Here is a 21273-nt window from a genome sequence, read left to right on the forward strand (position 1 = left end):
CCTCAAACAGCCTGCCAGCTTTGTTGAATATGTCTTTGAGAGCTAGCTATAAATATGGAGCCAAATATACATATGGATTTAGGTTTCTTACATTTGTTTCTGATAATTTCTCCCCATATGGATCCTTCAGTGTGGAAAGAGATCCCTTGCTCACTCAGAATTGGCTGATTTGGTTCCACCAAGTTGAGAGAGCCCAGCAGGCTGTTTGAATGTCAGTCCTGCAGCCTCTACACCATCCCAAGGAGTGTAAAATGTAAATGTTTGGCTCTGTATAACCATAGTAATGAGGGATACAGCATGAGGCTGCATGGAAAAATAATTCTGTGATTTTGGGAGTTGCTGGTTTTTAATTAAAACACAGTGGAAAGTATGAGAGTGTGAATTGAGCACAGTGCCAAGGCTTGACTTTGCCACATATATAATGAGTGTCCTAGAGATGCCACGCTCCCTCTCCACCATGGATTTTTCACCTTTTCCTCTGCTCTAAAGCCACCTGAGAAAGATTTATAATAAATTTTATATTATATAATGGGGTAGGTGGTGCTATTGAGACACACTGCAAATATTAATGCCCACGTTCAGGATTATTTGCATAGTAGTCTTTATATCCGTTTGTGAACTCCAGAGTGCTGCCTGAAAATTGAAATCTTAACACCCCTTTTTTACTTGATAATTGTGGGAAATGGAGTTTTTAATTCACATTCCTGTTGGAAAAATCCTTTGGTTTCTGGTAGAACACTGGCTGGTGCAGTTTTGAGGTGGGAGTGAGGAGGGGATCCCTTTCTTTTCCATCACTTTGAGAAGGAACCTAGGCACAAATGTTTGGTCTTGGGAGTGATTTAGGATCTTGGCGGGGAAATAAATGGCTTTTTTCACAATGGGATAAGCAATAATGCTTACAGCTGTGTGTGTAGTCAGTCTTCTTGTGCTCCTGGTAAGTTGTGTGTGTAATGGCCTTTTTACAGACATTTGAACTGGATGCAGTTATAAAGATGAATAATGCATTTTTTTAAAAAAGTTGCAAAACAAAAAGTTAATTCAACATCCTCTTAAAATAAAGTGTTGTTCTTAGTTTGGTTTTATACAGAGATGTAATCTTAAGAAATTATATCCCTTCCTCTTCTTTCCTCCCATAGCAAAAAAATGCAGAGCAAAACATTTTAAAGTGGTGGGGTTATTTTTCTAGTGAACTAAACCCAAAAGTCACTTTTTGAGCTGAAATTGAAATTCTGGTCCTCCCAGTATGGCAAAAGATAGAGCCTCTTGACATTTTGAAATTTTAAAAAGAAGATCACTAATAGAACTGCACACATTGAGTGCTTGTGTAAATATTGTAAAGCAGTAGCAATTCCAAAAATATCATTATTTCTGTGGTACAGTTCCTTAAGTCAGCAGCTATTTCCCCCTAAAATTGGAAAAAGCCACAGTCATTTTCTGCAAAATGTGTGCCAGCCAAAGTGATAACACACCAGAGAAACCTAATTGATACCAGTGACCATGAAAAGTCATTTGCTTTCTTGAAAGGAGCTCGTTATATGCTAAATTCAGCAGTATTGTGAATCACAAGCTGACTTTGAAAACCATCTGAATTTCAGGCTGTTGACATTTGGAAGCTGTAGCTCTTGGAGAGCCACTGAATATTTTCACCCCTTGAATTTTCCACCCTCCAGGAACTGAGCATCCACTTTTTTCAGGCTCTGTTTCCTGTTGTGCATGTGTTTTCTAGGGGGTTAATTGACTGTTGTGAATTTTTAATAAGTGACCTCATGTTATAGTTGCTTTTAAAACAGCAAATAAAGAGAAGAGTGTAGAAGAAAACAATACTCACACTTGCCAACCAGAAAAACCCCAAATCAACCAACCAAAAACCAAACCAATCAAGCACTGCCGCAAATCCCCAAACAAAATTAAAAACAAAAGAAAAAGAAGACCAAAACAGCAGCAGCAAAACCCCCCAACCTCTCCTTGATCATTGTGAAAATGTCCTGGTTTTTTCTCTCAAAGTCAAGATATTGTTGTAAAATATATGGTCAGGGGTTCACTGAAATAACTTCCAATTTTTTATTACTATTTGTAAGGAACATTTTTTTCGTATTATAACTTGTCATATGTTCCCTTACAGAATAGAAAAGTTCACTGTTGAAAATACATCACCTCAAGAGGCAAATAACATTTCAAACCATCGGGTGCTAATTAAGCCAGAGGCCCAAAACAACCAGAAGAACAGAGACGTGAACAAAAACGAGGAGAAGAAAGCTTTGGAAGCCGAAAAATACGGATTCCAGAAAGTCGGGCAAGACAGACCATTGACAAAAATTAACAGTGTGAAGCTGAACCCTTTGGGATCCGAGTACAGGACTTTGCCCATAAGCACGATTCCAGGTGGGCACTTCAGGCCTGTCCATTTGAATGGATCTGAGAGTAAATCCATGGGAGTTGTGCTGGCGGATGTTGGGGATGGAGCCCATCACAACGCCGAGTCCGAGCGGGTCATGCAGAGAACCAATTCCATGCTGCAGCTGGAGCAGTGGATTAAAATCCAGAGGGGGAAAGGACAAGAGGAGGAAACAAGAGGGTGAGTACTGGGTAATTTTATTTTTAGACTTTCTAGTAAATAATGCATTTGTACCCTGGTTAGTTTCTTTCGTTCTGGATCTATATTATATAATCGCATTCTTTGTTCTCTAAGAAGTGCCTGGGTGACTTCTCATAACAGATGTATGAGAGTTTCTTTTATTAGAATTTGAATGGTTATTAATAAACTAAAGTATGTTAATAATAAAAATGGCCATAAACTCTTGTTGAGTGTGAGAAATTTCCCTGCCCTAGCAAGGAAGAGATGTCATCACTCACAAAAATTCTTTATCCTCTTAAAATCTCTTCTTGAAATTGCCCTCACTTCTGCATTTGAGAACTTCTCAGAACAGATGTGTGGAAGTTTCTTTTATTAGCAATTGAATGGTTATTAATAAACTAAAGTATATTAATAATAAATAAACCCTTAAAAACCCTTAAACCTGGCTATAAACCCTTTTTGGGTGTGAGAAATTTCCCTGTCCTAGCAGGGAGAAGGTGTCATCACTCACAACAATTCTTTCTCCTCTTAAAATCTGTTCTTGAAGTTGTCCTCACTTTGCATTTGAGGACTTCTCAGAACAGATGTTGGAAGTTTCTTTTATTAGCATTTGAATTATTATTCATAAAGTATATTAATAACTCAATAAATAAAATGGCCAGAAACTCTTTTTGGGTGTTGGAAATTTCCTTGTCCTATCAGGGAAAATATGTCATCAGTCATAAAAATCTGTTTTTTAAATGGCCCTCTTCTATATTTTTTGCTTGCAAGTTCTAGTAATAATATTTTATTTTAAATTCTTTTTAAAAAAATATTCCTGGGTGCTTTTAAACTTTAAGCCAGTTTTAAGTGAAGAGAGGAGGAGAAGATTTATCTAAAAGTAAGACACAGAATCTAACTTGATGCTTAAAGCTTCTCTTCTCATGAAATTAGCTCTCAGCCAGTTACAATATTGAGCTCTAGTGCTTATTCATGAAGCTTTAAAGCGATGTCTGAATGATTGGCAATATTGAATGTCATGCCAATAGCAATTTCTCTGAGAAGTGTAGGGACCTTGCTTCCAGGCTGCCTTACAGACAAGCAGCTCCAGCAGGAAAATGCAAAAGGTTTTTTATATTACATTTGATAGGAAGTATGGAGATGCTATCACAGGAGATACTTTGAAGGGCTGGAAATGAAGGATTTTGTGTATAGATGGATGGCAGAGCAGAGCCTAAGATAAACCAAGTTCAGAAAATGTGTTTCCCCCAAAATTTTGAGATAAGTATACCTGAGGGCTTGTCTGTTTTCACAAAGTCTTGAAACATTTCCATGAACGTGGCTTCCACTTGCCAAGGTTGAATATTTCCTCACTGCTTTTAGCCTTTCATTACATATAATTAGGAATTGTTAATGTGGTGTTTCATGAAATACTCATCATAAGTAGTTTGATCAAGTTTCAACTTGCAATACAGACAGGGACTTGCACACCCTGACATTAATCTTATAATTCAGACTTGCATAATGAGAACTCAGAAGGCTCTTTGATGCAGTTAATTTTTTTAATAGGACTTTAAAACTTGCAACCAAACAGAAGAAACTAGAATAGATGTGCTATTTTTCAGTTCTGAATAAGTATAAAAACACTAAAACTGATTTCATATGGAGAATCAAATAGAGGGAAGTGCTATTAACAATATGTTACTAATTAACAATATTTTATTCCTGAGTATAGGGAACACTTGTTTGCCTAGATAAGGGTGGCACTGATAATATAAATGCTTTCAAAAGCAGTTCTACAAAAAAGTGGTAAACTGAAGGAGAATTTGCCTTGAGCTATCTTTTTTGTTTTGCATGGAAACAGCCTTGAATAATGATCCTAATTTCTGATGTATATAGTGATGTCTTTTAAATGGGGCTTCATTTAAATTTAAAATTTTATTTTTGTTCAGGTTGCCAGTTTATGGCTGGAGACAGAAATTTAAGTAGAATCAAAGTTGGTGAATGACAGTAGAAAAAAATCTCTGGTTTATGCTGAAGCTTAAGGTTGGGGTGAGAGGATCCTAAGGCTGTTTAAGACCTGTAAAACTCATAACTATAATTTTTTTAAAAAGCAGTCTTTACTTAATGGGGAAAGTTGCTGACTCTCCACCAAGCTGCTTTCCAGTGCATCTGTATTATTGTGTCTGCATTACAGAAATCATGGAGGACCCAACTCAATATCTCTGGTGTGTCAGACTGCAGAAAAAATGGGGACAAATGCTAAGATGTCAACAAAGATGTTCATTTAAATGACTATATATAAAAGAAAAGAGAATCTCTTAGCTGTCCTTAATATAGAATGAAAAAGGTTCAAAAGTTCACTATACAACTACCGATTTTTTTAGAGGAACAGGCTGACCCCTCATTGGTTTGATTGCCCAAAAAAGTAATGAGAATGACAGCAATGTAGATTTTAATCCTTGAAGCTGTTATCTGTTGTTTCCATGGATCTAGACATCTAGTTTGGCAAAAGCCACATGAATAAACTGCTGCCTTAAGGAAGGCAAACCTTTTTAAAAACAAAAATAAATGTGGTTTGAATCAAAAATAAGCACATTCCACTTTGGTATCGTTTTATTGAAATTTGCAGAAGTCAGTTATCAAAAAAATGTTTTTCACAGAAGTAGTTCACTTGAATGGTCTTTCACAAATGTGAAAAAATACAGAAGGGTTGTTTGGTACTAAGGGATGTTTTTTGTTGCTGCTACCCCAGGATGCGAGCTTGTATCTCCTGCCTTGCCTATATAAAATTCATCCAAAATGATAAATGCCTGCAATGAAACTCCAGGTATCCCTCTTCACTCTGCCACCCTTTCTTGATTCTTACATGGAAGTTCTGTGTTTGGGGCTGGCTGGTATTTGTGTTCATTAGGATGAGGGGCTGTTTTGAGGTTTCATTCTGAGGATATTCAGAGTGTTGCAGCACTGAGCCTCTAAAGGCCTAGCAGCAAAGTTGCTTTCCCAGTGTGTTGGTTTGAAAGATGTAAACCCCCTCCCTCCAAATTAGTATAATTTTGAAATTAGGGGGCTGTCAGGCAAAGATATGGGAGTAGGAATAAAACTTCTTTACTAGGAAAATTAAATTACAAATGCAATAAAAATTAAATTACAAATGCAAAAAAAAAAAAAAAAAAACAAAAAAAAAAACCACTGACAGACCATGCCCTGCCCCCTGTGTGCCAGGGGGTGTCCCTGCCCCATGCCAGGGGGGCTCAGCCCTCCTGCAGTGCCAGCTGTGGCTCTGCTGCAGCAGGGATCCTGCACAAGGGGGGAGTTTTCCTCTGCAGCTCCAGGGCTGCTGCAGATGGGCCTGGGCTCCCTCTGGCCATGCAGGGCAGCAGAAAGCTGCTCCTCTGGCCATGCAGGGGGCAAAGGCTGCTGGGGTGTCCCAAACCTCAGATTGGATCCAGGCAGGAATGCTTGGCTCCTCCCCTGGGCGGAGCATCTCCCCATGGGATGCTGGGATTGGATCAGCCCTGCAGGGACACTCACTGGCCATGGACAGGAGATAATTAATAATTAATGGCCCATTAACAGAAGAGATCTCCTGGAGGGAGGATTGGGTGTCGGAGAGATAAAGAAAACTGCCCAGTGAACAGAAGAGAGTTGTTCCACCTCTAACAGATGGCAATAGAATGCACACCTTCAGGCACATATTAAGTTTCCAACCTAAGACACATAAATAGTCCAACTCAGACACCAGCACCACTATTGCTACCCAAGAGACAACCTCTCAAGGTGTCTGTAAACACATGTGGAAGACTCTTTCTCATATGGGAGCAATTACAAGAAGCTATTTATGATGGCAGCTGCAGAAATATTTTGCAGCCTCAGACCCAGCTGTGGCAGCCTCCCCTTGTGTGCAGGGCAGCTGGAAGCTGCAGTTCTGTCTGAGGTTGGGTTTGGGTTTGACTGGAATGACATTTTTGCAAGTGTCAACAAGACATTGGTGAATCTATTTTATCAGATTATGTAAAACAAGGCTTAATATTGAGGTGGTTGAGCTTTTTACAGTTGTCATGGTTTGCCAATTGAAGATGGATTATGTTAACTTTCTAAATGTTCCAGAATATAAGTAATTGCATGCAAATTTTAAATTGATGTCTTTGCACAGTAAGAACTTCAGGCAGCTTTTTTGCAAGTTCAGGATATTTAAAGGTGCCAACAGGATTACATTGCCCATTTAATTAATAAAATGTGTGAGCAACTTCAGTGAGTGAGGTGTGTCTTGCTGCTAAATATATTCATGAAAATGTCAGGCCTTACTGTAGCTGTTATGGGATATAGCTACAATTCTATTTTGAAAGTTAGAAATGGAGTTCAAAAGCATCTTGTTTGTTTGGTTTTAAATATGGAGATGGACAAAAGCTTTATCATTAATGGTATGTTACTAAAGAAATCTGGAGGTATTTAAGCAGACTTGGCAACAGAAGACTAGTACTTGGAATCCCTTTTCCCTTTTTGTAATTTTTTTGCAAGAATGGGAAGCTGTCCAATACAAAGTGGGAATAATTCTTCAGTAATTCTTGAGAAGCTTCAGAAACTGTAGCAGATTTTGTACACAAAGCTCTTTATAGCAGTTTTCATCTTCAGAATGTTGCAGGTGATCTTAAATTCTCAGTTTAAGTATTTTCAGAAAAGTGGGTTCCACCATCATCCATTTCCCTGATAGTTATTCCATAAGGATCTCACATGCATAATGCTAGTTTATCGTGCCATATGATCTACATAATTTCTTTAATGCGTTTTTTTTGTGGCACTAAATTAATTCAAAACCATCTCCAGGTTCTGGTGCTTCATGGTGCAGGGATTTTAGTTCAGATTAGTGTGGGGTGTAGCTGGAAGCTGCTGCCCTCTCATGGCTAAATCAGGTCCAATTTGAGGCTGGTTTTGTTTCTATAAGCAAGCATCAATCATATGCATGCTCTGTAGCAAAAGGCTTTAAGAGGAGCTCATTTGCATTTTAGATAAGGGCGGAATAAATCAATGTTTATGACCTAGATTTTGTCCTCTGAAATAAATTAACAAGAAGTGCTTTGTCATATTTAGGCATGCATCAATCCTCGGTATAGAAAATTTTTTAGTATTTTAACTAATGCTGAAAGTTTACTGAATGGCTGTAGAACAGCAGACTTTTAATGGGGCAAAAAATTAAGTAAATAAGCCTTTGAATTAATATCTGAGTTGAAAAGCAATAAAATATTATCAAACAAAGACATGTATTGCCCTTTGTTTCACTTGAATGACTGATATGAAATGGCTTGTCCTTGACAATTGCAAAATATAATTTCTTCAGACAATTACTGCAGTTTTCCCATGGACTGCTGTTAAAAGAGTTTTTAATGCTGCTCCTTTTTTTAATGTCTGTAGTAATTGCTCAATATTTTCTTAGGGAAACAGCAGGATTTTTTAACTTTTGAAAAAACAAACATTTCAAATGGAAGTATGGAAAGCATATGGAATCAGTGTAGAACTTTAAGCTTTAAAAATTTTCACCTATCCAGCATATAGACAAGTTCCAAGATTTGATCAAAACTTGAAATGGAGTTTGCCAGTCCAGTGGAGTACTAGACTGGCAAACTGGTAAAAAGATGAAATATTGATTATATCAGCAAGAGCTAATCAGAGAGAAAGGATCCACTTTGGGCTGCTGCAATGCATTCAGTCAGAATCATTGATTCTTGAACTGTTGCTTTGAATTTATTGAGCTCTTTTTAAATGGCATTCAAAATGGTATGAAAGCTGAGAGCTGGATAAACCCAACCCACAGCGAACACCTTCCTGTTGCCGTAGTATTAACGCTAACAGAAGGAAACTTGTGTTCCAGCATCATCTCCTACCAGACGCTGCCGAGGAACATGCCAAGCCATCGAGCCCAGGTGCTGCCCCGGTACCCAGAGGGCTACAGGACACTGCCAAGGAACAGCAAGACTCGTCCAGAAAGCCTCTGCAGCGTGGCTCCCTACGACAGGGCCGTGGGACCCGTCAGCGCCGAGGACAAGCGGCGCTCCATGCGCGACGACACCATGTGGCAGCTCTACGAGTGGCAGCAGCGCCAGTTCTACAACAAGCACAGCACCCTGAGCCGGCACAGCACCCTGAGCAGCCCCAAGACCATGATGAACATCTCTGACCAGACCATGCACTCCATCCCCACGTCCCCCTCGCACGGCTCCATCGCGGCGTTCCAGGCGTACTCCCCGCAGCGCACGTACCGCTCGGAGGTGTCGTCGCCGGTGCAGAGGGGAGATGTCACCATCGACCGCAGGCACAGGACGCATCACACCAAGGTAAAAAAAGCTTCATCTAACAGCTAGAGCTCTCATCTGCAGGGCTCTTCAGTAGAATGTGTCTGATCACTGGAAAACTCGTGTTGCACTGGTGTGTATTTGACTATAACAGATTTCTTACATCACTGTTTTCTTGGAGAAAGGTTTGGTTTTAAAAAAAGCTGAAAAATCTAAGAATAGAAAAAATGTATTTTTTTATAGTACTAGAAGATGGGAACATGTCTTGATATTACTGCCCATTATATGTTTCCTCTTAAAAAAATGAGTCAATAGGCTAATTATTCAGAATACCCTATGCATATAAAGAACTCTATCTCCTTTCTATCACCAAGAGGACTCAGAATCCCAGGTTTCTTCACAGCTGCTGCTTTCTGTCCTTCAGCAACAGGTTTGGCTGCCTTGGGCTCCAGCAGCAAATCAAGTGTATTGTTCCTTTTTATGCCTTTGAGCTCTTAGGGAGATCACTGAAGATCAGTCTAAATGCACACAACCTCATTGCTTGAGCCCTGAGAGGGACACATGAAGAATTGTGAACTTGAGTGCCATATGTGCTGCTCTGCTACATCCAGCATGCTTGTGTTACCATGGGTTTTAATAGATTGGAAATAATTAAATAAAAATTACTTCTTCTGTTGGATGTAAAATGCTCCTGAGCATTTTCTAAAAACTTCATTCTTGGATGTCTTTTTTTTGATGCCGGCAAAGAAATAAATCTATAATTATGACTTAAAGCAATTTAAACAACTTAGAGTTGATTATCAGGTGTTGGATTTTAAAGTTTTTAGATCGCTATCACCAAAGGAATAATTTTGCTTTGGCATCTTTAATGTCTCAACTGCTCTGAAAATTTAGTAATCAATGCTTCTCACATATCTGAGAAATACCACTGGGTCAGTGCTGCAGAGTGTGTATTGCTTGTCCTGTCAGCTATGCTTTGCTTCATGATGTTTTTGTTCCTTGTTGAACACTTTATGCTCGTCTTTCATTTAGTATTGAGTACCTTTTATACAAACCTCCTGTTTCCCTTGAGTTTTTCATGCTGTTTGGTGTGTATTTAATTAGTTACAAAATTAGCTTTTGCCATTAACTTTAAAAACACCCCTGTCTTTAAGAGGTGGGTAATCAGAAGACTCACCATTTGAAATCAATAGGGTAAATTTAACATCTAAACTCTATCTACATAGAGATCTTAGGTTTTTCAGTGGGTTTCTATTTTTAGGTTCTCAAAATCCTTCTGAAACCCATCCATGACAGTGATTTGAAACATAGAGACACATGACTGTGTCTCTCCAGAGCTCAGCCCCATCTCTGCATGTTAGGCACTATCCCAGGTTGAGAGGTGGGATGGATTTTCCTCTCCAGAGCTGTATAGCCAATATTTGTCATATACAGTGCTTCACTTATGCATAGATAGCCATCCAAACAGAAAGCTCTCTAATTTATCCAATATTCTGTAATCCTTCTGTTGTGAGAAGTTCAAACAGTGTTCCTCATAATATGTCAGTTGTTATGGGCTGGAGCATTTACCCACAAGAAGATCAATTTTTGTCACCAATATATTGTTCTCCATGTGCTACAAGACTATAATCTTATCATCCCTGGCTGGACTTCTACATTTACAGAATTCCTGCCAGCATTTATCCTTTTAAGCCATCACCTTTTTTAAACTTGTTCACAAGTGATGAGTTAGAATATCTGGAGAAGGATATAAAACAACTCAAATACTCTTTATTGTGTACAGGACAGAGAGGAGACTAATGTCCACTTAGCTGAAATCAAATGGTTAGGGAACAAGGCTGAACTTCTAGGAGCTGCCTCGTGTTGGAACTGGAAAGATGAAGGAAGTCTTTTTAGCCATCCAGCAATTTTATAGGAAAGTGGACACTCACTTTGAAGAAAAGGCTACTAAAGAAAGTTCAAGCCCCCCAGGAGCAGAGAGGGATGTTTCTGTGAGTGGTATTAGAGGTCTCTTCCAGCAGAGTCCAGGAGCCCAAGCCAGGTGTGCATTTATCCAAGCATCCTCGTCAGGCTGGGGCTGTGTGCTCAGGACAGGCTGCATTGTCTGCCTCAGTCAGGTCACTCTGGCAGGCAGAGCATGCTCAAGCTGAGCTGCTTCCCAAGAGAAAATGATCCAGAAAGAAGAGCTGGGGTTTTGTTGTGGCTTTTGGTTTTGTTCTGCTGATCCTTTCCTGCCTCAAACGATGGCAAGGGTGGTACTGCAACACCTGGCAAACATAAAGCAATTGTGTTCACATCCACATGCCCATTTACACAAATCCCCTTGAGTGTAACTATTTCAGTTTAAAAAGTCAATGAAGACATGGTTTGAGAATTCAGGAATGAGAACATCATGAGCAGATGCCAGAACTTTCTATTTTTTACAGCACGTGGTTTTGAATTTACTGCTTGTCTGTGCTTAAATGGCATTGCCTACTACAAAGTAGTCACCCTGCAGCTTGAACATTTTCTTACTTATTTTCACATCAACTAGTTTTCCATCCTGTTGTGTCTTTCCTTATTATTCCAAGACCTTCCCTATTATTCTTGAAATAGAAATGACATCTGCAGCCCTGAGAATGCTGCCCTACACCCACAGAATTTACTTTATCTAGCAATCTGCCCCTAATATTTTGAGAGTACAGCAGGACAGAAAAAGACTGCCTCCCCAAACTGCTGTTGTTGAGCTGTCCTTAAATGAACTGTGTCCTATGAGTTCCCTTTGGAACACTGGTAAAGGAAATAAGTCTTCAATGGTTTTTTAATCACAAATCATCGTAGATGTACTTTCCTAAGGTATCTTGCCATGGCTGTGGACCTTTTTATGCTAAAACTGTTATTTTCCAGGATTCCTTTAAAATTGCTACAAAACATTTTATATTTGTGAATATTTAATATTTTTCAGTGTTGTTAGTTCATGTCTACGTTTATTTAACATGCATTTAAGTGATAATAACGTACATTTAAGTGAAAAACATCCACTTTGGGGAATATTACTGGTTATATTGTTTATGCTTTGGAAATAGAACTGTAGTGGGTGTATTGTCAGAAATAATTGTGATTTGTGGGTAGACCTTGCTCGTAGTCAGCACTGTGTCAGTAGAGCAACAGTAATGAGGGAGAACTGTTAATTAAATCAAATATGAAATTCGGGGTATTTCTAAAACTTAGAGACTTAGTAACCTAGGTAGTAAATCAACAGGGAGCATTACTGGCACAAATCATAACAAATTTTCAGTAGGGGGAAGTTGACTTTACTTCTTGTGATAGCATTTAAAGTTTTTGAGTCTTTAGAAACAGCTGTGGGTTACACTGTGCTATTTTTTTTGTGCAGCATGTCTTTGTGCCTGACAGAAGGTCGATGCCAGCAGGTCTGAGTTTACAGCCTGTTACTCCTCAGAACCTCCAAGGCAAAACAGTGAGTTGGATTTTTATTTGTTACATCAGGGTTTTTTTTTAAATAATAATCCTTTAAATATGAAGAGGCAACATTGAAATTTTACTCTAGTTCAAGCTTGCTTTAAATGTAACCTTTATTTAAATTATCAGGGGAAGAAGTACTCTGTGATTCCACAGAATTTAAGAATATTGTGTAGCTGCTGAGTCAAGGTTTTCTTTGGGAAATACAGATTTATTATTTTTTAATCATTGTTTATACATTGCTGGAATTCCTGGGAGAGCGTAGACATCGTAGAACATGTATTTCTCCATTAATTATTTAGAAAATCCTAGAAGTAAAGTTTGGCTTTTTTGGAAATGTAAAAGAGTTTTATAAAAGGATGTCCTTTCTGACACTGTACTGTGGTAGAGCTGAAATTCCCATTGAAGATATTTCATCAAAGTAATGTTGGTGAATACTCTCCACTTTCCTAGTTGAAACATGACTCTCTGCCAAAAAATTGCCCTAAATTTCTGTCACTTCTTTACCAGTTTTTATCTCCTTTTTTTGTCATCTTTCTGTCCATCCAAAAATACCAATTGAGAGTTATGAACTAAGAAAAATGATTTTATTTTTTTTTTATCATGCTGTGGGCAGCCAGTCCTTCCACTGCCTCAAGCCCTGTTTCCTGCACTTCCCAGCACAGATTTCTGGCACCTTCAGTGACTTTTGGGGTTGTCCTTTGGCAGCTGGAGCCTTCCAGACATTTCTTGGGGTTCGTGGCCCCCTCAGCTCTGCTGGGCTGATCTCCAGGCAGGTCCAGGAAACCAACCAGAAATCCACAGCAGAGCAGTGCAGGGCCAGAGGAGGAAACCTGTAGGTAGCCCTGAGAAAAGTTTGTGTTATGGCTGTTGCAAGAGTCCCAGGACCTGCATCAAATGCACAGCACCTGCAGCAAATTTATGAATGTCTAAAGAGGAGTAGGAGTTCTGTTCTAAGGGCTCCTCTGTGGAGAAAGTTTGGGTTGGAGTGCCATGAAATAAGTTACTCCTAATGCACTAAAATTGGGCTTTTTCAGAATGCGCCAAAAGGAGTTTTGATCTTGAAAAAGTGGATCACTGCTCCTTTTACTTGAAAATGCTACTTTTTGTTCTCATATTCCTAAAAATGAGACTCCTTGTGCTTTGAGTGGATGTTACTTGCCAGACTGAAAGCACTGTTGTCTGTTTTTGGAGAGAGCTCCAAAATGCCCTGTATAGCAGTCTGGATTCTTACACTTGCTCTCTGCAATTCAGTATTTTTAGTCCAGGTATTGAAGGAGAGCTGTAAGAAGGAAAACTGCCATTAGACAATTTGGGTTTGGTGGTGATTTTCCCTCAAAAGCAAATGGTTTTTCCAACTGAAGCTATGTGGAAATCCCTTGCTCCCTCTTGTGGGCTCCTCTGTTCGGAACTCATAGAAGTGCTGGTGCCATGCTCCTTCTCAGAGATTTTTTTTTCTCTTTATTCTGAGAAACTGGTATTCACTTTCAGCATTTTTAATGTGGGGTTCTCTGGAGCTCTTTACTTCTTTGCTTTGGGGAAGTTTTGTGCCTGTGGGAGAGGGCAAGCAGGGGTTTAGGAGTTTTTTGTGCTTGGGCTTTGTTTAACTCAGTGTTTGTGAGAAAATCAAAATTCTGGATTAATATTTAACCTCTTGTAAGGCTGACTTCTGGTGAAGTGTAAGAAACAGAAGCAAACAGGAACACAACAAAAATACTTGTGATGCTCAATGGTTTGTTTTCTTTGGAGTATTGCTAATAGAAGTGGTTCCCAGGAAAGGTTCAGGTAGAATTTCCCAAACTGACCTAAGCTGATGTGTGTGGAATTACCTGAAAAATACCCATTTGAGGTGGACTTTATTTCCATAATACATATAATCTATAATAAGTCTTAAATGCTATTCTTCATCCCCTCCTAAGGCTGTATTGTACAGCTTAGTCATAGAAGTAAAGCAATAAAATAACTGGAGGCCTCAGAAAGGTGGTATGGAGAATCATTTTTGTCATGCTTGTGCAAATTTATTTTGTGGAAGGTGATTATTTCTGAGGTAGTTCAGTAAACATGGGATTGTCATCAATTTTTCCTCTCAATTTCGGCACATACATTTGAAGAATTATTTTAAATAATTGTCTGAAGAATTATTTTTAAAACTACATTTTTTTGAGGGCATGTTTTGATTCTTTCACCAAGCTCAAATGGCTGCCCACATACAGGGAACAACATCCTAAGGACTGGAGTTGTCTCCCTCTGACTTAAGTCAGTGTCGCCAATTTGATATGCGTGTCAGGGAAATTGAGGACTGCACAGACTTTGCCCTGCAAAATCCTCAGTTATTACAGAAAGTTTGACTTTTATGGCATTTGCTGGTTTGAGCAGTCAAAGGCTAACCCTTCATTTTATATTTGGAAGAGTTCAACTGGGGGAAATGTTTTCTCTTGTGTTGTATCACTGCCAGAGTCCCTGCAAGGCACTCTAAAGGTGCACCCTCCTTTACTTTTAGTAGCAAACCTTTTATGAGGCGTGCCTTGTTTTACTGAGGTGTTGTTTGGGGTACCAATTAACCTTTTCTCTGCTCTTTGGCTTCTCACACTGCACTCCCTCAGCCGGAGGAGCTGACCCTGCTGCTCATAAAGCTGAGACGGCAGCAGGCGGAGCTGAGTAGTATCCGGGAGCACACACTAGCACAGCTCATGCAGCTAAAGCTTGAGGCCAGCAGCCCAAAGGTCAGCCATCCAGCAATGTGTGTCCTGCTCCGTGCTCACTAACCCACAGCCACCCATTAACCCAAGTCTGCTCTGTGCAAAGTTCTCCCGTGCGAGTGGAACTAATCCTGTGTGCGCGTGGTGCTCCGCTATCAACCCTTTGACGTTTTGGTTTTTGAAGTAAGCAGAGTCAAAATCACCTGGGATTGTTTTAAAGTAGCTGACTGGAGTTCTGTGCTAAACAGGCAAAAGCATCGTAAAGACACCCCAGGACATTCAGGTTTAAAATGAAGTGATTTTCATCTGTTATTGTGTATTGCAAATAAAATTAGTCGTGATAGATTGAGATTATTCTGCTGTTTATGCAGCCTCCAATCAGATTCCATCTTGTTTGTGATATGTGTACAAAAAGCAGAACATGTTTAAAAATGGATTTATCAAAGGGTTCATAGTTGCCTGTGTAGTGGACATTGACATAAGCTCACTGTGTTTTGTGTGTAAACCGGAATGAAATGTAGTGGTCATGGTCTGATTCATAGCAAACTTTCATCATTTCTGTTTCGGGCTCAAAACTTGTTAACAGTTTGCTAAAAAAGGCAGTTAAAAACAGCATTGTATTTCTCCATTAAACAGAACTGTCTGTCACTGTCTAATTTACATCCTTCCAAGCTCTTTTCATGCATTCTGCACCTTCTGTCCCTTTCCTTTTCCCCCCTGACTGCTGCCTGCTAGAATGAGATTCTTTCACATCACCTTCAAAGGAATGCCATATATTTGGATCACCAGGTGGGATTTGCAATTTACTTGTGTGTTTATATTTCTTAATGCTTTTTACCTGCTCCTATCAAAGCTGGAAATATTTGGGGAGAAGGATTTTCACTGAAGTTGGACAATGCCCACAGCATAGGATATCTCAATTGATCACAAATTTGAGCTCTGATGGGGAAAAAAATTCCCTCAGTTTAAAATTTGTCAGAAAACAGTAGCCAGTCACCAATTCATTTTTCTGTTCTAAATATGTTCCTAATTTCCTTTTCATAATAACACTAACTGTAGCATTTTACCTTGTTTAACCAGTCCTAATATGTTTCCAAACTCATATGACACACATGCAATTTATAAAAAATGGGTACTTCTGGGAATTTCAGTTTTCAAATTAAAAAGAGTTACATGTTTCTACAGCACATTAAATGAAGAGAAGGTCAAACATGAAGAAATATTTTAAGCAAATCATAACATGACACCTTTTCCCATTTTTCTCAGTTCATTCTGAAGGATTTATATAGAAATAAGGTGTTAATTTTTTCCAGTTTCTGGTATCTTATGGAGTGAGGGTTCAGTTCTTCACTAAGGTACAGGTCTTCATTTACATAATTGACTGCCAAGTGAAGAATTAGAATATCTCTCTCTCTGGCCTTGTTGCATGACCAAATGGGATTTCTGTACAAGTTGTGTTTGACAAGTTTTGAAGTGGAGTTTTTTTTTTTGCTAGCAGTTATGAAAGACAGTTGTAATGCTTAGAACTAAAATAAGCAACTGGATGACCATTGGCTAAAAATATAAAAATCACTTTTTGTAAGAATATTTTATGTCTTTTATTGAAACTTTTGAGGCTTACACCTAAAACCAGCTGTTAGAACTTTTCTATGTTCCTCTACAGGGGTTTCAGTGAGTTATTGAAAACCCCAGCTGTGCACAAACACACAATACACACTCTCACATGGGCTTGCTCGACTTTTTCCTACTACCTCTTGAAAACAGGGTGGGAATTGTGACCAATTCGGTCTGATGGCAGTGTGTTTCCATATATCTCTGTATTGTTTTGTTTAAGGGGCTGCAGCAGGTCCAAAACAGTAGGGACACACTGCTTGCTAAATTAGACCAAAATATTTCATCCAACTCAAATATTTCCAGTCTATAATGTTTTGGAATAAGAGAGTGATTATTCTGTCTTCAACAGTGTAATTCATTGTCAAGAAAGGATAACTGTCAATGTGAAATGTAAAATTGTTGTTATTGCTTGGTTAGCCAAGCTTGTCAGTATGATGGGCAGGATTAAATGGGGGGAATTGTCTATGTACAAGATGCAAAATAGTAAAAATTATTTTCCTTTCACTTGCACCAGATAAAATTTAGAAATGTGATGTGGTAAGCATTAATTTAGGAAAATGTGTAAGTCTTATAGTTGTGCCATACCAGAAATGCAAGGAATCAGTACAACTTAGAAATCAAGTCTAAAAGCTATTGCCTTAATCTCAAAATCATGGAAGAGCAGGTTGGAATACTCACTTCTCTTGTTTTATAATACTGTCATCTACCTGTAGAAAATAAATCCCCCTGAAAGTCTCTCTGCTTTGAGTACCACTGCTTCTAGGGGTGGTATCACATTTATAGCTTTTCATTACTTTGCCAAATATCAATTTCCCTTTATGTTAAAAGCATAAAAAAAAAAAAAAGAAAATTTCTTTCAGTGTAATTGAGGCCTTTCCTCCTTTTTACCAGTATCTGTAACCCATGTGGATTAGTCTCTTACTCTCTGGATTTGAAATGTCCTGTGTACTTAAATTAGGTATTTCCACTTGTGTTTAATCTCTGTAAATAGTGTCAGAACCTACTTTGCTTATAGCACATGATGGGACTCCAGTCCCTGCATCCTCAACTCTCACATTCTTGGTCACAAAGAGCTCAGTATTGTACTCAACAATAAATAATAAATTTATTAAAAGGTTGCACAGGTGACTTTTCAGGCAGACTAAAATTCATGAGTAATGAAGGTAATTTATATTCTGCTGCAATAATATGGCTGTTAAATAGGTGGCTTTCTTGTCAAGAATCAAGAATATTCAGTCACCTTTTGGAAATAATTTGTTTTTGTACTGCTGTTTCCTTTGGCCATGCTCAGAAATTCTCACCTTACACTTTCTGATGGTTTTGTATTATGCTTTCAGAATTTTTGTTGTTGTTGTTGTTGGAGTTCAGAGAGGGGGATAAAAACCTGCGAAGACTTGGCCCACAGATACCCAGCCATATGATTTCTTCTATGTCTTAGGGCCAAATAAATGGTTGTCCACAACCCTTTTCTTTTTAAACCACTCTGCTGGCTCAAGGTTTGCAGAGTTGGGAGAGAGATTCAGTAGTAGTAAAAATGTTGGAAGAACTCCTGTAAATCAAAGTTGGAGCTTCTAGAAAACCAAACATTACTTCAAAATGTCTTTTAAGCAAAGACATATTACTTATTTTCTAATCTGGATTTAAACAAACTTTGAGCCGTTCAACAGAAACTAATTCTGGCACTGTCTGTTACTGGTCAGAAAAGAAAAATTTGAAATGTTCAAATTTGAAAATTTTGAAATTGTAGGAAAGGTATTAGGTAGAGGATATGAAGTGGTTCAGATCCTGATAATAAAAATGCATACAAACCTGTGTGTTCTTAATAAAATATTTGAGCTTCAGAGAAATTTTTCTTTTATTAATTTATCAGTTGGCTGTATTTGATTGCTTGGCTTTGGGCCTTATTATTTCTCTCTTTATTGAGATCTGTTTTAGTATAACCACTCTGGACAAAATTTAATGTAGAGGGAGAACAACTTCTTGTGTCAGTCCTGGTTTTCTGTTTACATATAGTGGAGATGATGGAGTAAGTGCCAGGGGCAGCTTGTTTAGGGGTTTTTCCCTGCCTTGAACAAAGAGAGCATCATAAGCTTCTTAAGGTACCTGTTATTGCCTGATTAACTTACCAGCTGATCAGACTTTGCAGTGGATAAAAAGCAACAACAACAAAAAGGTCCTCTGTCTACAACAAGAAAAAATAAGATGAAAAAAAATACTCCTCCAAATGTAGAAGTTAGGTTTTTTCCTAAATAATTTTGGGCAAGAAATACTAGAAGGCATCAGAAACTCATTCTGTTGCATTTCTGTCTATGAAAGAAAACATTGCTATGCAAATTCATGGGGAGTGCATATAAATACAAAGTGAAAGATCACGAATGCTCCTTCACACACTTTGTGTAACCATGCCTGAAGCAGGTATTGCTAAAAGTTTCTGCTAAAGCAATTATTGCAAAAATAGGAGGAGAATTGTGCATCAAGTGACTTTTCAGTTTTCTTTTGGAGAAGAAAACCACCTGTTTTCATCATTTTCCCCTTATTGTTAGGAAAGTCTCCTTTTTAAGACGAAAATCCCTTTTTTTTTCTGTGTTGCACACTTCTCTGAAACACTAAATGTATGCAATGTGTAATAAAGTGCCTGATTTTGACATTTACATGTTTAGCAATAAATACTAATCATTATAGAAGATGTCTGACCAGTTCCAAAATAGTTTCACTCCTGTGTATGGGGGTGGATAAATGCAACAGGTAATGATTCAAAGCTCCAAAGGGTATAAATCAATGCAGTATATAAAGGCATTTTGTGATACGTGAACATGAGTCTATTGACAGGCTGGGAATGCTTGTATCTTTTTAATGTACACTGAGTTATTAAGTCTATAGTTTAAAAAGTTTTCTGATAAAGGTTTGTGTTCCTGCTGAAAAATCCAATAATCCTTTTCATTTCAATACCATGCAAAGCCAAACTTGTTTTAAGCTTTTTTATTTTTAAAAAGGGAGAGTATTGGTGAACAAATATTACATTGGTATTAAGCATTTACCTTACTTTTGATATACTTGTTTGATATTATTAAACTTTTCAGATGTTGGTATTACTGAATGATGGAATATATAAAAAGCATGGGTTAAAATGTAATCTACTGCATTATTAGAAAGAATTAAAGTAGAGGCTATATTTTACAGTGTCGTCTTTCAAATCTAGCCATGCTGTAAACTGATGTTTGCTGTATGCTCCTCCTGATTTGAAATAGATGAAAGAGAATGAACCTTTAATCACCATGGTTCACACTATGATTGAGAACTCGGCGCTAAGACCGCAACTGTACCATCAAGTAAGGTCTTGGAGAGTGAATGAAATTGCTTTATCATCTGCCAGAATTTTCCTTAGTGACAGTTTTGGTTGTCCCTCAGATTTATCCATGACATTGGTGTTTCTCTCCTTTGCTTTGGACACCCACAAGTCATCCATGCTTCCCGAAGCGCTGCAGTATCGTTGGCATGGCTTCCGCTGCCTTTTCGTTGTTTACTATTCAGTGTTCACTTCTGAGTAACTCCTCTCTGTCTAGACTATTTAATTAGCTGGTGCTTTATGCAGGTGTCCAGTAAAATTCATGAAACTTCCAGTGAGCTTCCAACATTTGTCTTAGCATGATTCTCTGCAATTAGTGTTCAAAGGCGCTTCTTTCTTTTGACCACTACAAAAGCATGTGAGCGGTGTTTTCCTGGTCATTTCTGGCAATTTTGTTTCGTTCTAGGGAGTGGATTTACAAGTTTTTTGTTTGCACCTACCTAGCCTTTAGCCACTGAAGAAAGAAAGGATCAAAATTACTTTGATCTGGGGCCTGTAAATCCAAAAGGCAGTGTCTGTTCATAAAGTCACAGCAGACTTTACTGTGCACACTTAGAGAGTATCTGGTGCTGGTTGGCAATGGTGAGATGGAAGAAGAATCAGAAATGTGAATGGAAATATTGTCTGGGAGTTGAGACCTGCACTAACTTATGAGCATGGCCAATCCCTCTCTGTTGGTGCTGGGGCTGAACTGAGCAGCCCCTGTCATGCCAGGGGGTGTTTGAGAAATTTCTTGCCTCAACCACAGGGAAGGTGTTGTTCTCACAAGGGAATATCTGGCCAGTTCCCTTGCATTTATGTTTTTGCCCTTGTGAGCCAAAATTACGTATAAAGGTTGCACAGTTTGAAGAAAAGGAGATGTTCTGCCATGTAAAACAGATGTTTATTACTTCCATGTTTCTAAAAAATGCTGCAGTTTAATCGAATGTTTAATTTTTTTTAAAAGTCAACTCCACATCGTAAGTTTGCTTCCGATCCAGAAATGTTGCCAAAAATAATCTCAGTTTTCCAAAGGAAGTTGGGATGTGAGTGACTGATTGCATGACCATCCAATTTGTGTTCCTACATGCAAAACAGGAGCTTTAACTTGGAACCTGGAGGGGAATTGGAATATTTGGAGGGGAATGAGAGAAGTAAGGTGCCCTGGAGCCCTAAATGACATTTTAGGGGTTTGTTGTAATTTTGACTGTTAGAATTTTTTTAAAGCAAGTAAATTTTGTGTGATAGAGTATGTAAGATAAATCAGTGGGAGTATAATGAGCAGAGGTGTTGTAGACATGTCAGGGGAAACTAGCCCAAGATTCTAATATT

The 21273-nt window shown here is 38.5% G+C and overlaps 1 protein-coding gene across 4 annotated transcripts in view; it reads left to right on the plus strand.

The window, feature by feature from the left end:
* The window catches only part of PLEKHA5 (pleckstrin homology domain containing A5), a 154728-nt gene that overhangs the window by 109569 nt on the left and 23886 nt on the right, over positions 1-21273 (plus strand). For 3 of the 4 annotated variants that reach the window (XM_059472259.1, XM_059472256.1, XM_059472257.1), the window contains exons 10-13: positions 2123-2575; positions 8424-8886; positions 12218-12301; positions 14907-15026. In XM_059472259.1, the coding sequence (XP_059328242.1) occupies positions 2123-2575; positions 8424-8886; positions 12218-12301; positions 14907-15026 (1120 nt within the window). The remainder of the gene's footprint in view (positions 1-2122; positions 2576-8423; positions 8887-12217; positions 12302-14906; positions 15027-21273) is intronic. The other variant, XM_059472258.1, reaches the window with a different exon arrangement.

Source organism: Ammospiza nelsoni, chromosome 5, assembly GCF_027579445.1.
Source record: "Ammospiza nelsoni isolate bAmmNel1 chromosome 5, bAmmNel1.pri, whole genome shotgun sequence".
NCBI lineage: Eukaryota > Metazoa > Chordata > Aves > Passeriformes > Passerellidae > Ammospiza > Ammospiza nelsoni.